A 14,371-nucleotide genomic window follows, 5' to 3' on the forward strand; every position below is an offset into this window, starting at 1 on the left:
CTAACACTGAGTGACTGCAGAAGTGACATGTTAAGCTAGATCAGGATCAGTCCTCCCAAGTTACTGGTTTTAAGCAATCCCAGGAAACTAGTCTTAAATTAACTAGTTTATATCATATGAAAGGGATGGGGTGGCTCAGTGGGTTAGGACGCTGAGCTTGTCGATCAGAAGGTCGGCAGTTTGGCGGGTCGAAGCCCGAGTGCCGTGTAGCAGAGTGAGCACCTGTTACTTGTCCCAGCTTCTGCCAACCTAGCAGTTCGAAAGCACGTAAAAATGCAAGTAGAAAAATAGGGACCACTACGGTGGGAATGTAACAGCGTTCCGTGCGCCTTTGGCGTCTAGTCATGCCAGCCACATGACCACGGAGACGTCCTCGGACAAGCGCTGGCTCTTCAGCTTTGATACGGAGATGAGCACCGGCCCCTAGAGTCGGAAACGACTAGCACGCACGTGCGGGGGAACCTTTACCTATATCATATGAACTCAGAAGACTGGTTGATTGAGTTGATTCTCCTGTCCACCACATGGAGTTAGAAGCCTTGTGGCCTTATAGAATGGACTTTTTTTTTACTGTTTCTTTAGTTGCTTTTGTTTTTAATCCCATATATGCACACATTTTTAATTACATACAGGTGCGTGAACCCAGACAGAGGGGTATCAAATTACAGGAAGGAAGGAAGGAAGGAAGGAAGGAAGGAAGGAAGGAAGGAAGGAAGGAAGGAAGGAAGGAAGGAAGGAAGGAAGGAAGGAAGGAAGATAGATTATAAATAGCATAAAAGAGACAAGGACATTGGGCAAGATGACCATTGTCCATATAACAAAGGCTATTTACATTCAACTGATCATGTGCCACGTCACAGAAAAAACCAGGAGTCACGGAGGCTGAGTCAGTTGTGTCATGTAAACACACCCAGAAAGTTGGATTTAACTGAAAGGGCTTGTTGTTTTTGATGCAATTTAATTCTGAATTCCAACTCTTTGCAGTCACTGGGATGGCAGTTCAAGCCAAGGATTTAAGACTTTGTGCCATAAGATTCTAACTGAGCCACTTCATCTATTTGGGCTACAGTTATGTCCCCTTTCTGATAAATTTCAGTTCAGTGATGAAGTTTCAAGGCTGAATATTACTCAGCTCGGCCAGCACTGCTCTCACCTGCAGCCACCACCACCAGTGGCAGAGCTTGCAGAGGATGATGGGAGTTGCGTACTCCCACACGAGATTGGAGAAGGATAGTATAGTCCTCGCAAGGAGACTCAGAATGAATCAGGTTCCCTCTTTCTTGACCTTGCAAGATCTAGGTAGCTCCTTGGCCTATCACAGCCCACATGTAGGAGGCATGTTCTCCTTGTGGTGCAGAACTTACCTTTCATCCACAGAATACAAGGGGCGGGGCTGGCGGCAGGGAGGCAGCAAAGTTGCACTGCCTCTCCCTCCAACAATACCTGGTCCTTTAATTTTATGTGGAAAACAGGAGGGAAATCTGGTAGGAAAACAGATAAGAGGCATTCATTGGAAAAGGCTGCGAAATGCCACCCGGTTGGTACTAAAGGATTTGGCAGGAATCTAATTCTTATTACTGGGATAGGAATAATTCCCTCTAGTGAAGGCAGGTGATTTACAATCCTGAGCCCCTTTCTTGACCCCCTTCCTGAGCTGCCGCCATAAAATTAAGTGGCAAATCATACAAAATTGCAATGCCGCTTCCAGCCAATTTCTGATGGGAAAACCTAAAGTGGCAAAGTGTGCTGGGCTGAACTTAGTGCACCTAAAATAGAACAGAAACAATAAAAAAAAATATCCTTAAAGTTTGAAGTAAGAAAAGCAAAACAAACATGGTTCCTTCCTCTTACGTGACACCTTACCATAACCTGACCACTCTGCCCCTCCCCTGGTGAAAAAAACAACAACAACCCATGTTTTCAAGAAGTGCAGGTCCCAGTTGCAAGCAAGCAAACAAAAAGTCACCTGTACAATTTCAGGTGACAAAAAAAAAAGTGTGAAAAAAGCACCTCGAGCTGGAGCCTTCAATATCGAGGGGCTTCCCGCAAGTGTGAAAACTTTGTAACAGAGCAAAATAGAAGTGAACAGATCCAGCGCTCTCCCTCCCTGACACTAAATGGCATATACTTACCCCAGACATGTCAAACACAAGGCCCGGGGGCCGGATCTGGCCCGCGAAGTGGTTTCATGTGGCCCGCAAAGCCATCCTGGAAAGAGTGAGGGAACGGCCCCCACTGCCTTGGCCCTGGCCCAGAGACCCTCCTCCTGCCAGAGACCCTCAGATCTGTCCCACTCCTAACCAGGCCTCCATAGGCACCCTTGATGCGAACGATGCCCACCCAGTAGGCCATACGCACTCTAGCCACGCCCACCCAGTAGGCCACGCCCACCCAGACCACACCCACCCGGCCCCCTGAGGGCAACCGCAATGCCGATGCGGCCCTCAATGAAATTGAGTTTGACACCCCTGACTTACCCGATTCACTCAGCATGTAAGGTTGATTGACAATAACAACACCTTCCCCTCTCAGGCTGGCAGGGAGGTTGGGCTGAGAGGCCACCTTGTCCTTCTTGGCACGGGATAAACTCCAGAGATCCCAACGAGAGCTGCGTCGGTGGCCATCGCTGGAAACTGTAGGGGCAACAAATATGGGCTGGCTCTTTCCTGACCAGAACGACAGAATTAATGCCTTTGGAGGAGGGCAAGTCTGTTTGTCTGAAACCTGGCTTTCCCCATGGTGAATGTATAAAATCAAGGGTTACACACACTTGCTACCGGTGCTCTGCTCCACTGTGGCTGTACTTTTATCTTTTGTATACCCAGCCCTTCACTTTTGCCCTTCAGCCCTTCACTTTTGCCCTAACATCACAACACAGGAGGTGCTACTCATAATCTTCCTTGGGGTGTCACAGTCTCTTCTGGGCTTTTACTTAATTGCATACTGTGGCCATCATTCCCAAAGAGCAGAAAGCCTGGGGAATATTTTCTCACATTTTTCTTATCGTGAATTGTGCCCTTCCAAATTTTTGGGACCGAATAACACTTGACTAGGGATGCGGTGGCTCAGTGGGTTGGGACGCTGAGCTTGTCGATCAGAAGGTCGGCAGTTTGGCGGGTCGAAGCCCGAGTGCCGCATAACAGAGTGAGCGCCTGTTACTCGTCCCAGCTTCTGCCCACCTAGCAGTTCAAAAGCACGTAAAAATGCAAGTAGAAAAATAGGGACCACTACGGTGGGAAGGTAACAGCGTTCTGTGCGCCTTTGGCGTCTAGTCATGCCGGCCACGTGACCACGGAGATGTCCTCGGACAAACGCTGGCTCCTCGGCTTTGAAACGGAGATGAGCACCGGCCCCTAGAGTCGGAAACGACTAGCACGCATGTGCGGGGGAACCTTTACCTTTACTTTTAACGCTTGACTATATTTTGTGCTAGTTGAAACTTATGGGGTAGAGTGCAAAACACATGGAGGCTTCACATGGAGGCTCCAGGTGGCAAAAACAAAGTAAAACAAAGCATCTATTCAGGTCAGGTGAAGGCTTATCACACTGCATTTGAACACTATGCTGAGTGTGTTAGTATTTACTATGGCTACTTTTGTAAACCACCAACAGCCATTAGAATTTATGGTTTAGACTTTAGAGTATTATGTGAAACCCCCCCCCAAAAAAAAACAATAGTTAATTCAGCAGTCATTGTGCACCAAGATACAATGTTGGTTGCTAGACTACATCATTTCAGTCTGCAAGGATATATATGGCTGGGGAATATTTGAATGTGGTCACAAAGAGTGCCTATACCTGCAAAATTAACATGTTGAGTACGTTTGCTCTTCCCTGACAGGTCTTCAGGAACAAAGACTATTTGAATAGGGTGAAAGATGTGAACCTTATCAAATGCATCTTCCAAAATACAGAAGGCAGCAGCAACAGCACTTAGGCAGAGGTGTGCCTGGCCATAAGTTCCACTTGCAGTCCTTCCTCTTTCCCTTCCCCTCCCCGGTAATGACTTGTAGCTCACCATTGCCTGTGGACGACTCGGACTGGAACGATTCTGTGGAGGGGACCTTAGCAGACTGGGCTGCCAGCTGGTTCTGTGGGATGCCCGCCTGGAGCAGGTTTTCACCCTCAGAGGTTGCACGGCGTATCTGAGAGAGAAAGGGAGCTCTCTTCTCATGCTGCCTGACACGGTCACCAGTAGCAACAGGACGGTCGTCACCAGCCTGTTGCTGTGAGTGGCTACGCAGATGTGTGGAGAGGCGGCCTACTGTACTTCCAATCTTCCGGCGTACGGCCATCACGGGGGATTTACTGGAGCCAGGCTCGGATTGTTGGCTCCCTGTGTCCTTTTTGCCCTTGGAAGCCAAGCCCCAGGAAGGTCTACGCCCCTGGCCCATACTCCCTGCGTCCCCCTCCTTGACCTTCTTTCTCTCAGCAGGGGGAGTCCGACGCAGGCGCATTGACATCCTGCGAATGAAGCCTCCTTCCTTCTCCACTTCGTGCAGGTCCTGTACTGAACGGGAGCGTGCTCCTAGCTGCTTGGGGGCCGTAGACTTGGAAAATTCTAGTGGAGCACCCGCTGGTCCTGGCCGATAAATGCCTTCTTCCTGCACCAGGGGCCTGGCCAGGTGTCGCTCCTCAGATCTGGAGATTAGCTTATAGCCTCTGCTGAAGGAGCCTTCCCTGCCTCTCTTGAATTTGGCTTCAAAGACTTCTTCAGAGTCAATGTCCGCAATGCGTTCAGCTGAGGAGGGAAGTTCTTTCTCTTGGCTGGAGACCACAGCAGAGGGTGGCATTTCTGGGGGGGATTGCTGAGGCACACCTTCAGGAGCAGCAATGGAAGCTTCAGCGCTCTCCCTCTGAGGGCTTTGGGGAGATTCACCAGCCAGGGACTTCATGACATCAGCGTAAGCAGAACATTTTGGAGCAGAGCCGCCGGGGATGGGTGAGATTTGCCTGGATGGTATGGATTCCCGTTTGGAGCTCATGGCTTTCCCAGCCATTGGAGTATCAAGTTTAGAAAATCTGGCTGATGGCTTCTCCTCAGACTGTCTAGGGATAGGTCTCCTCAGGCTAGACCTAGTGAGGGACTTAGTTCCTACCTCCATCTCAAGGCTGGGCACTTTGGAGAGAGTTTCATGCGGTGTGTGAGGCCGGGACTCATTCAATGCTGAGAGGGAAGGGGTCTCTTTTAATCTCTGAGTCTCTGCCTGTGCCAAGGGGATTTCCAATGGTGCCCCAGAGCGCCGGTGCAGGGTGACAGGCTCCCCGTCACCCTGGCTGAAGGAGCTACTTTTTTGGAGGAGGCGTCCCTCTGGGGGCAAGTGCTGTGGGGCTGTCTCGCTAGAAGCTGCACGCACCATTTTATGCCCTGGGGACATCTGTTTTTCTAACCGGGGAGGCCTCGGGACCTTCTTCTCAAGGCCCAGGGTCTCCAGCAGGGGCCCCCGCAAGCCACTCAGTTTGCCATCCACAGGACTGCCTCGCAGTAAGCGCTGACGCATGAGCTCCAGGCGCTGAGCATATTCTTCCTCGGGGAGGCCACCTTTCCTACGATACAATGTGCCAGGGCTGGGGCTGCGACGGGGCAGCTCCATGGAGGCCGCTTTGGTCAAGATTGGGCGGGAACGGGACTCCGCTTCATCTGAGGGAAGGTTGAGCAAAAGGGCGCTATCTGCAGAACTGCCTCGGCGCAGCCCTCCCTTCTGTGAGGCTTTGTCAGATGCATCTGGAGAGTCCAGACTGGAGCCTTTCTTCAGTGCCCTCCTTTTCTCTGGCCTTTTCTGGATGTCACTAGTCTCCTCTTCCAAAGATCCCAGGGCGTCAGCCTCCGTGGAACGTTTTTGGGGCTTCCTCACGGATGACTCTACGTCTTCCTTTCTCTTGGGAGCCACAGTACCTCCCTGCTCTTCATCCTGCCAATCCATGGATGTATCCTCCTCCGTTGGAGCCCCATCTGGACCCACAGACTCCTCCTCTGTGGGAATCTCGGTGAGGGACACGCGGGAACCCGAAAACTCAGGCTGGTGGGGCATAGGAACGTAGGGCAGCTCCTCAGGGTCATCAGAATCCGAAGAGGAGGACAGGACTGATGTTTCCTTTAGGAGACGTGGCACAGCGATAGACAAGTGGGTGGATGTGTCCTCTAGAAGCTCAGGGATCGGTCGTGGCACCATGTTACACTTGTAGCTAATCTGGGAGCGCTGTGTAAAAAAAGCGTAGGAAGGACAGAGAGAAAAAGTGAGCTGGGATTCAGGGAAAAACGTAGAAATCTCCCATCTCTTCCACCTTATAGGTTTGGTGGTTGTTGTTGTTGTTGTTGTTGTTGTTGTTTTTATTATTATTATTATTATTATTATTATTATTATTATTATTATTATTATTATTATTATTATTAATTTTATTTGTATACCGCCCTTCTCCCGAAGGACTCAGGGCGGTGAACAGGGCAAGCATATAAAATACAAAAATACAAAAGTTAAAAAAGAATTAAACAAAATGCCCAAGCTACAACAATAAATTAAATACATTTAAAATAACAATAAAATCCCAACCCATCCCCCATCAGGCCAGGCCGGCTTGTTCGAACAAATAAGTCTTCAGATCGCGTTGGAAGGAGCGAAGGTCGGGCGCCATCCGGAGCTCAACCGGCAACCGATTCCATAAATCCGGGGCGCCCACAGAGAAGGCCCTCCCCCTGGGGGCCACCAGACGACATTCTCTGACCGGTGGCACCCTGAGGAGGCCCTCTCTGTGGGAACGCACAGGGCGGAGGGAAGTTGACGCCGGCAGCAGGTGATCCCTAAGGTACTCCGGACCCATGCCATGTAGGGCCTTGAAAACCATTACCAGAACCTTGAATCATTACCAGAACCTTGAATTACTGTGCCTATCCAGTAATACCATCCCCCACCCTGTTCTGTACAGTACTTAAGCAGGCAAAATATTTGCTAGGCTAAAATATTTTTTCCAAGACCCATTTAAATAGAATAAGCAGCCCCTCTTTAAAACAACACAATTTTGGTCAGCCTTGGAAAAAGCAAATATGTCTTCTACAAACATGTAAAACCACGTTTGTACTTTTTCTGCATTAACGTTTTCTAAAGAGGTCCATGAAAAACACATGAAAAGTGTGATATATAATAGAGAATAAAAAGTACATGACCCGTGGTTATCAGAAGTTAGATTTGCAATTAAAGGGTCATTGACCGGCTAACAGTGCAATTCTCTATTTTGATCTTTTCTAATAAGTGGCTATCCACTACTTTTCTAATTCACTGTTTTATAGTATTTAATATCAAATTTAGCTACTTCTAATGTATGTTACTCTGAATGCTGTCACCACATACGGTACTTTAAATATATATAAAATACAATTCAGAATTTTGTTTTGCTGTATTTAATGGGGCTTATTCCTACAACATCAGGGTATGAATGAAAAATTGTGTTGGGAGAGAGGAAAAGTGGGTTTTTACCTCTGTGATGCCACGCATTAATAATAAATTTGTAAACGAACACAAGGATTACAAATCATTGCAATTTACTGGGATTTCTCAGTTTTCCCATTTCCCTGTATGAATTTTTCTAAAGTACAGCATGGATGTCAGAAATGGAATTCATATTTTTTTTCTTGAAGAGCAGCTGTGAGCTGCTGGGATTATGCCTAGCACAGGGGTAGGCAACCTCGGCTCTTTTATGACTCATGGACTTCAACTCCCAGAATTCCTGAGTCAGCTATGTTGACTCAGGAATTCTGGGAGTTGAAGTCCATGAGTCATAAAAGAGCTGAGGCTGCCTACCCCTGGCCTAGCAGAACCTCTCTGTCTCCTTCCTTCCTTCCCCATTATTTTTGGCTAAGCAAAATGGCACACCCTCCCAGTCAAACCACCAAAGAACTGCCGCCACATCGCTAGGAGATATTTTTTTCTTTACCTGCCACTTCCTGCGAGATATGAACAGCTTGAGATGATCTGTGCTGATACTCTTGCCCTTGGCCAGCGTCTGGAAGAGAAAATGGGCGGTAAAGAGTGAAGCAATTGGACACAGTGAGTTTTGTTCTCAGTGTTTATGGGAGAAGCCCAAGCCTGCTGGGCTTCTGAGGGAGAGAGGGAGAGGGGGAGGGGGAGGGAGAGAGAGAGAGCTCAAAACCCCAAATAGGCTCCCCAGTTCTTTCCCAAGAGAGGCAGGCAGCTTATTTTAATAGGACTCACCTTGAACCAGGGATGTTCCAGGATCTGCTCCGCATTAGGCCTCCTATTTGGAAAAGGTAAGAAGGGTTAATGTGCAGATTAAGTGGCGTTCATTAGCACAGGGAAATGACAAAGTTGGAGTTGGCTGCATTCCAGCAAATAAGATTATGTTCTTCCCAATTTGGCCATCCCCAGCTGAATATCTTCTTTGTTTTATCAAAAGAATTTCTCCTCGTACAACTTTCCAGGGGTCGGAAAGACATTGTATTATTTCTCACTGGACTGTGACTTTCTTTAATGTCATATGTTATAACCCTGGTTAATGCATGGTTTTAAATGTTGTGACATTGTTTGCTAAAATATGAAGGAAAAATCTGTAAAATGTTTGCAAGAATATGCATCTGAGGTAAGACTGCTTGCATTACTGTTTGTTTGTTTGTTTGTTTAAACCTGTATGGCACCCATCTCACCAGAGGCCACTCTAGGCAGCTTACACTCAATTAAAATGCACTGTCAAATACTAAAACAATCACGAGGGATCTTCAATTTTAAATTCAGTTAAAATAAAACTGATACGGATGGAGAGGGAGGGAGCAAAGTATGCACAAGGAGGAGGTGGTTTGTTATATACTTATTAGCCATCTCCGAAATGCCACATCCCCGTGCAGGAACACCTGCTGCCGGCATCAAGTTCCCTTCGTCCTGTGCGCTCCCACAGGGAGGGCCTTCTCAGGGTGCCGCCGGCAAAGGATTGCCGGCAGGCAACGCCCAGGGGGAGGGCCTTCTCTGTGGGCGCGCCTGCCCTCTGGAACCAGTTACCCGTAGAGCTTAGGACTGCCCCTGATTTTCGTTCGTTCCGCCGGGACCTGAAGACCTGGCTCTTTGAGCTTTCCGGCCAGGACTGAGAATTTTTAATTTTTAACTTATTGTAATTGGGTTTTTAATCAGAGTTATAGGGGTTTTAGATTTTAATTAAGGATAATTTAATCTATTTTAATTGTTATTAATTTTTGTATTGTGATGTTGTTTTAATTGCCTTGTGAACCGCCCTGGGTCCTGCGGGAGAAGGGTGGTATATAAGTTTAATAAATAATAATAATAATAATAATAATAATAATAATAATTAATAATAATAATAATAATAATAATATATTTGGGGAAATATTCACTGAACTTCATACAAAATTTAGCAAAAATTATTTTAAAAGATCAAGGCCAATGAACTGAAGTCAACAGTATGCAAAAGAGTGAAAAACTGAGAGAAAACAAAGTTCATAAACTCATCCAATCCTTCCTGAGGCTCCAACCAACTGACTTTATGAAAAGTTCTCAACCTTTTTAAGGCACTTGAAAGTCCCAAAGTTTGGGATGATTGTAATAAATCTCGCTTAAAAACCTTGAATTTTGATTTTTTGTTTTATTAATAGACAAGATCAAATGGCAATAAAGGTAAAAGTAAAGGATTCTTCTGTCCATTTGTATCCGATTCTAAGAGACGGTGCTCATCTCAATTGCTTAGCCAGCATTCTCCAAAGACGCTTCTGGAATTATGTGGCCAACCTGACTTTCGGTATATGCTGAGGTGCACGGAATGCTGTTTTCCTTCCCACCAAAGTGGTACCTATTTATCTACTTGCATTTGACTGCTTTTGAACTGCTGGGTGGGCAGAAACCAGGGCAAGTAATGGGAGCTCACCCCATAACACAGTGTCTTGAACCCGGGCTGTCAGCTTTCAAGTTGACAAGCTCAGCATCTTTAACCGCTGAGCCATCACACCCCTTAAATGACAATAAATAAGTATGTAAATACTTTAAGTACTGATACACACAGAGAGAGTTAATGGGTGGCCAAAGAAATTGCAGTGAAAGTATCAGTTGTCAATACACTTGTTTTCTTTAGGATTTTAACTCTAAATTATCTGTAATGCATGTCTGGATTTTGTTTTCTCCCTATTCAGAGCTTTTTTCACCTGTGGCACTGTGACTTTGGGAGAAGTTTCCTTTCAGCCCGTCTATTAGTATGGGGAAGTGGTGCAATTTACAAACCCGCCCCCGCCCCACAGACCACCATATCCCCTGTAGCAACTATTACTTACAGGCGATCATTAACCAGCACCTTGATAACAAAGCCTTTGGCCTCCCTGGTCAATCCGGTGAACATGCTCTCCTCAAAAGCCACATTGTAGTTGCGGATGTTCATGAGTGTGGTCTTGTCATTTTCACCCACAAAAGGGGAGATCCCTGTGAGACTAGGAGAGGGAACAGTCAGCAAATCCTTAGCAGCCACTCAAAAGGCATTGGTGGGATAAAGTCTGGGGCTTCCTTATCTGCTCACTGTGTACAGTAAACAATTCTAGAGTGGAGCCAATGAATTGTAGTAGCTTTTCTAGGTTTCCCCAAGGCATAATCTGCAGCATGAGAATGCTCCAAAGAGAAAGGAATGCCAGGCCAGACTATAATCAGGTGAACAAAGAAAACCCCACTTAAGTGCCACTTATTCACTATTATATGGGAAGTGGAAAGGTTCTGAGTGCTGGATTAACTCCCCAAACTTGGGGCTTACCATAGATATGTCATGACTCCCACAGGCCTGTAAAGAGAGATGAGAGAGAGAATTTCACTGCTTTGATACGGCCATCTAGTAATGGCATCTATACCTGGAAAATCAATATAAATTCAGAAGTCCTGGGTTCTGAGTCCCTGGGATTTTTTTTTGAAAGGTTTTGAAGGGGAAAAAAATCCAACTCTTAATTCAAACAAGCACACTTTAGCATGGTGAAGAATGTTGTGAAGCATGATCTCATTCCGCAATCTTGTCTCACATTTCCTAGGGTGGTTTCAGTTCTGACATAAAAACCTGATCTATGTCACCCCGAAGGCAAAATTATGAATCCTAAATAATCTGTGGTGCTGAGACATTTGGCATTTTCTCCTGTCACCTCCGTCCCCCAGGCTCTTCATGAAGCTAGCGATCTTAAGCAGAAATACAAAAACATTGCCCTAAGGCAGCAGTCATCACCCTAGAACCATTTTTGAGCTGTGGTTGTTTTCCAATATCTTAAAACCTCTAGATCAGGGGTGTCAAACTCGCAACATCATGTGACGTGTCCTTCAAAAGCTTTCAAAAAAAATATTGTGACTTTTTTGCCATTGCCGGCAATGGGTGGGTGCAGTTTCGCCATGACGCATCTGGCCCACGGGCCGGCAGTTTGACAACCCTGCTCTAGATGATACTCTTTAAGTCCCTTCTCCACATCTACATTCAGGGATGTGTCCAAAGATAACATCATGATGTGTAAGTTGCTCCAATTTACCAGACATCGGTGACCACGGACACGGGACTCTGGCTGACAATCTCAGGACCAACAAATTCAGGGGTGCCATACTTGCAGTACTGTGGTTCATCTGGCGTCAGTTCCTGGGCGTTGCCAAAGTCACAGATTCTCACCTGATCACTGCCTGGTTCAGCCAGCAATAGGTTTTCAGGCTACGGGGGGAAACAAAAAGGAAATAATTTTAAAAAGTTAAAATAGCATTCCAGTCAAAACCAGACCTTAAGATTCCTGTTAGCTGACCAGAGGTTACCACAGTTACTTCCTTCTCCAGAAGATTTCCTACAACTTCTTTGCATTATTCAGCCCATGGACACTGATAAAAGTGCATTTCTTAATGTCTATTTCTGATCAAAATTGGAGAAAGTAATAGAAGTTATCATCAATTTTGTTTCTTCCATATCTTCCTTAAAACTTTTAATGCCAAACCTTCTTTTACTAGAAAATCTCAGAAACTCCCTTGTCAAGCAACTTTTCATTTTCCCCCAGTATGCTGAACAATCCAAACTCCTGCAATTTGACAAAAATGCTTTTGAACTATTAGCTTTCCTTGCTTCAGGGCTAATTAACCATTCCAAATCCACGCTACCATTTCCATTTCTGATATCACAAAAATCTGATAATGGGAAAGAAAAGAGGAGGCCAAAACTGAATTGTGCCATAGACAAGGAAACCTGGAAAAAAATGTAACGTAGGTAGGAGAAAAAACCCTCGTTTCTTTCCCCAAAGAAAACTATTTATGATTGGCCATTTTTATATGTCAACCATTTGTGTGATTAATTCTACAATCTGCTCTTGAAATTCCAAATGTGTAATATTAGCTCAAAATGTTGGTGCACTTCTTTTTCTACTGGTTATATTCCACCTTCATGATTTCTGTTTTTTTCCAGAACTCCCTGAAATTTTGCCAGTAAATGCAAATTACTGCCTACTTGCCACAGGAGGTGTAATTCATATAACAGCTGAAATACTATTTCTATGTTATCCTGTTCTCTTAGAAACATTTATAGGAAGAAAAAAAAATGGTGACTCCATTTCAGTTCTACCATTCATCAAATAGCAGCCAAACCAGCAAACTATACTTCAGTTCTTCCTACATATCCATTTAGCTTTTCTCTGCAACCTTTAGCAATGTAATTTGAGGCAATAGTTCTTGAAATGAGAAAAAGTATTGCAATGCCTGTGTTCCTGAAGGCCCACTTTGTTCTGTTTGATAGACATGAGGCAAAATTTCAATAAGGTTTATTTTAAAAGCAAAAGCTTACACAATAGCAGCTAATTTTTTCAGCCATTCAAGACCTGTTCCTTTTTGTTCTATTCAAATTACACCTCCCAAGAAGCATTGTGCCCAGTGCCCTATTAAAAGGACAGGCCAGGGGTGCAGAATTTCTAATCCTCTCTGCTTAATTTAAGACGCCACTGCCAGGAATCGGCTTGTATATCTAGCCGTAGGAGTAATGTTGCTTCCCCACTAATTCATAAGAGGAGATGAAAAAGCTCCAAAGGAAAAGAATGTCAGAAAATGAACAAATGATAAAAACCATCCAGTTTGGGTTTTGTTTGTGCCTTTTCTCACTCTCTCATACTATATCTGAGGCAATATAGCCCTAGAAATAAGGAGAGAGAGGAGAAACAGAAAATCATTATTATTATTTATATACAATTGTTTTTTCAAAGGTGAAGTCTCATCATTAGCTTTGGAACCTTTTTTTCCCCAGAAAGCAAGTTAACATTAACTTCAGTTGGCTTTTACTTCCTATGTTGATCAGAACTTTTTTACAGACCATTCATTAGCCGAGTAATCCTCAATTTTACCAACTTTAAGATATGTGGACTTCAACTCTCAAGATCCCCCAGCCTGCATCCTGGGGTCCACGCTTAAAAGTTCTGAGGATGAGAAATACTGCATTAACCTACTGCACTCAGATCTGGTGGAAAAGTGACATGTCCCCAACTGAGAGTAAATCCAGCCTACTTCTTCCTTTTGCTGAACAATGAAGAGTAAGAGAAACCACCCCAGATCCAAAGCTTAGGAAAGCAATAAGATTTTCCAGATACTCCTAAGCAACTGAATCCTTTATGGACTTGCCATGCATGACTGCTAGACGGTAGCTAGCATCATGGAACATTAAGGCATGCCCATTTGGACATATGGTTTCTCCGTGCGTGTGCTAAAGATGCTAGCCAACCCAAAGTAAGATTTAGCTGGTAATTTCCACTGTCACTGCAGAGAGGAGAACTGCATTCACTGAATTCTTATACAACATGCAGTGAATGTGTTAGCTAGCCAGAGTATTATACTTTCATGCCAAAATAGGTTAAACGTTCAGAAAACCAAGTGAGGCTGCAAACATGCTGGAGCAGATTCACCTTAATGTCAAGATGCAAGATGCCATTGCGGTGGAGGTAACAAATTCCCTCCAGGACCTGCCTCACGTAGCAGCGGATCTGCATCGGGGAAAAAGAAACCAATGGCATTAGAGGTGTCCATACAATCAAATGTAATTCCATGTTCACTGTCAAGCAAACAGGTGCTTCCTCTTCCCATCCCTCACTCATCCAATACTTTGTGCTGAGACTGGTGCTGAATTTACTTTGGTTGCCTAGCTGAAACCCTTTCCTTGAGGAGGAGGAGAAGAACAAGTGTTGCTTGTTTCCCCCCCCCCCCAAGCTTTCTGCATTATTATCCTTTTGGATAACCTGTTTGCAGTTGGAGCAGGAACACCGTTCTAGTTTTGGTTTGTCTGGAGAGACCTTTCCAAAATTAGTGCCAATGGAGTGCTGTTCTGCCCCAAATTCAAAACGAGGCATCCTCAGTTCTTCTAAATATCGCCATCTCTAAATTTCCATTCA

General features: G+C 45.2%; 1 protein-coding gene across 1 annotated transcript in view; it reads right to left on the minus strand.

Moving 5' to 3' along the window:
- SPEG (striated muscle enriched protein kinase) overlaps positions 1-14,371 on the minus strand; it is a 139,272-nt gene that overhangs the window by 14,565 nt on the left and 110,336 nt on the right. The window contains exons 24-32 of the mRNA XM_081343449.1: positions 13,889-13,966; positions 11,501-11,673; positions 10,750-10,776; positions 10,283-10,435; positions 8,208-8,250; positions 7,930-7,998; positions 4,019-6,200; positions 2,478-2,633; positions 1,365-1,481 (exon numbers count right to left, since the gene is read on the minus strand). Coding sequence (XP_081199575.1) covers positions 1,365-1,481; positions 2,478-2,633; positions 4,019-6,200; positions 7,930-7,998; positions 8,208-8,250; positions 10,283-10,435; positions 10,750-10,776; positions 11,501-11,673; positions 13,889-13,966 — 2,998 coding nt within the window. The remainder of the gene's footprint in view (positions 1-1,364; positions 1,482-2,477; positions 2,634-4,018; positions 6,201-7,929; positions 7,999-8,207; positions 8,251-10,282; positions 10,436-10,749; positions 10,777-11,500; positions 11,674-13,888; positions 13,967-14,371) is intronic.

This window comes from Vipera berus (genome assembly GCF_964194415.1).
Source record: "Vipera berus genome assembly, chromosome: 1".
Lineage (NCBI taxonomy): Eukaryota > Metazoa > Chordata > Lepidosauria > Squamata > Viperidae > Vipera > Vipera berus.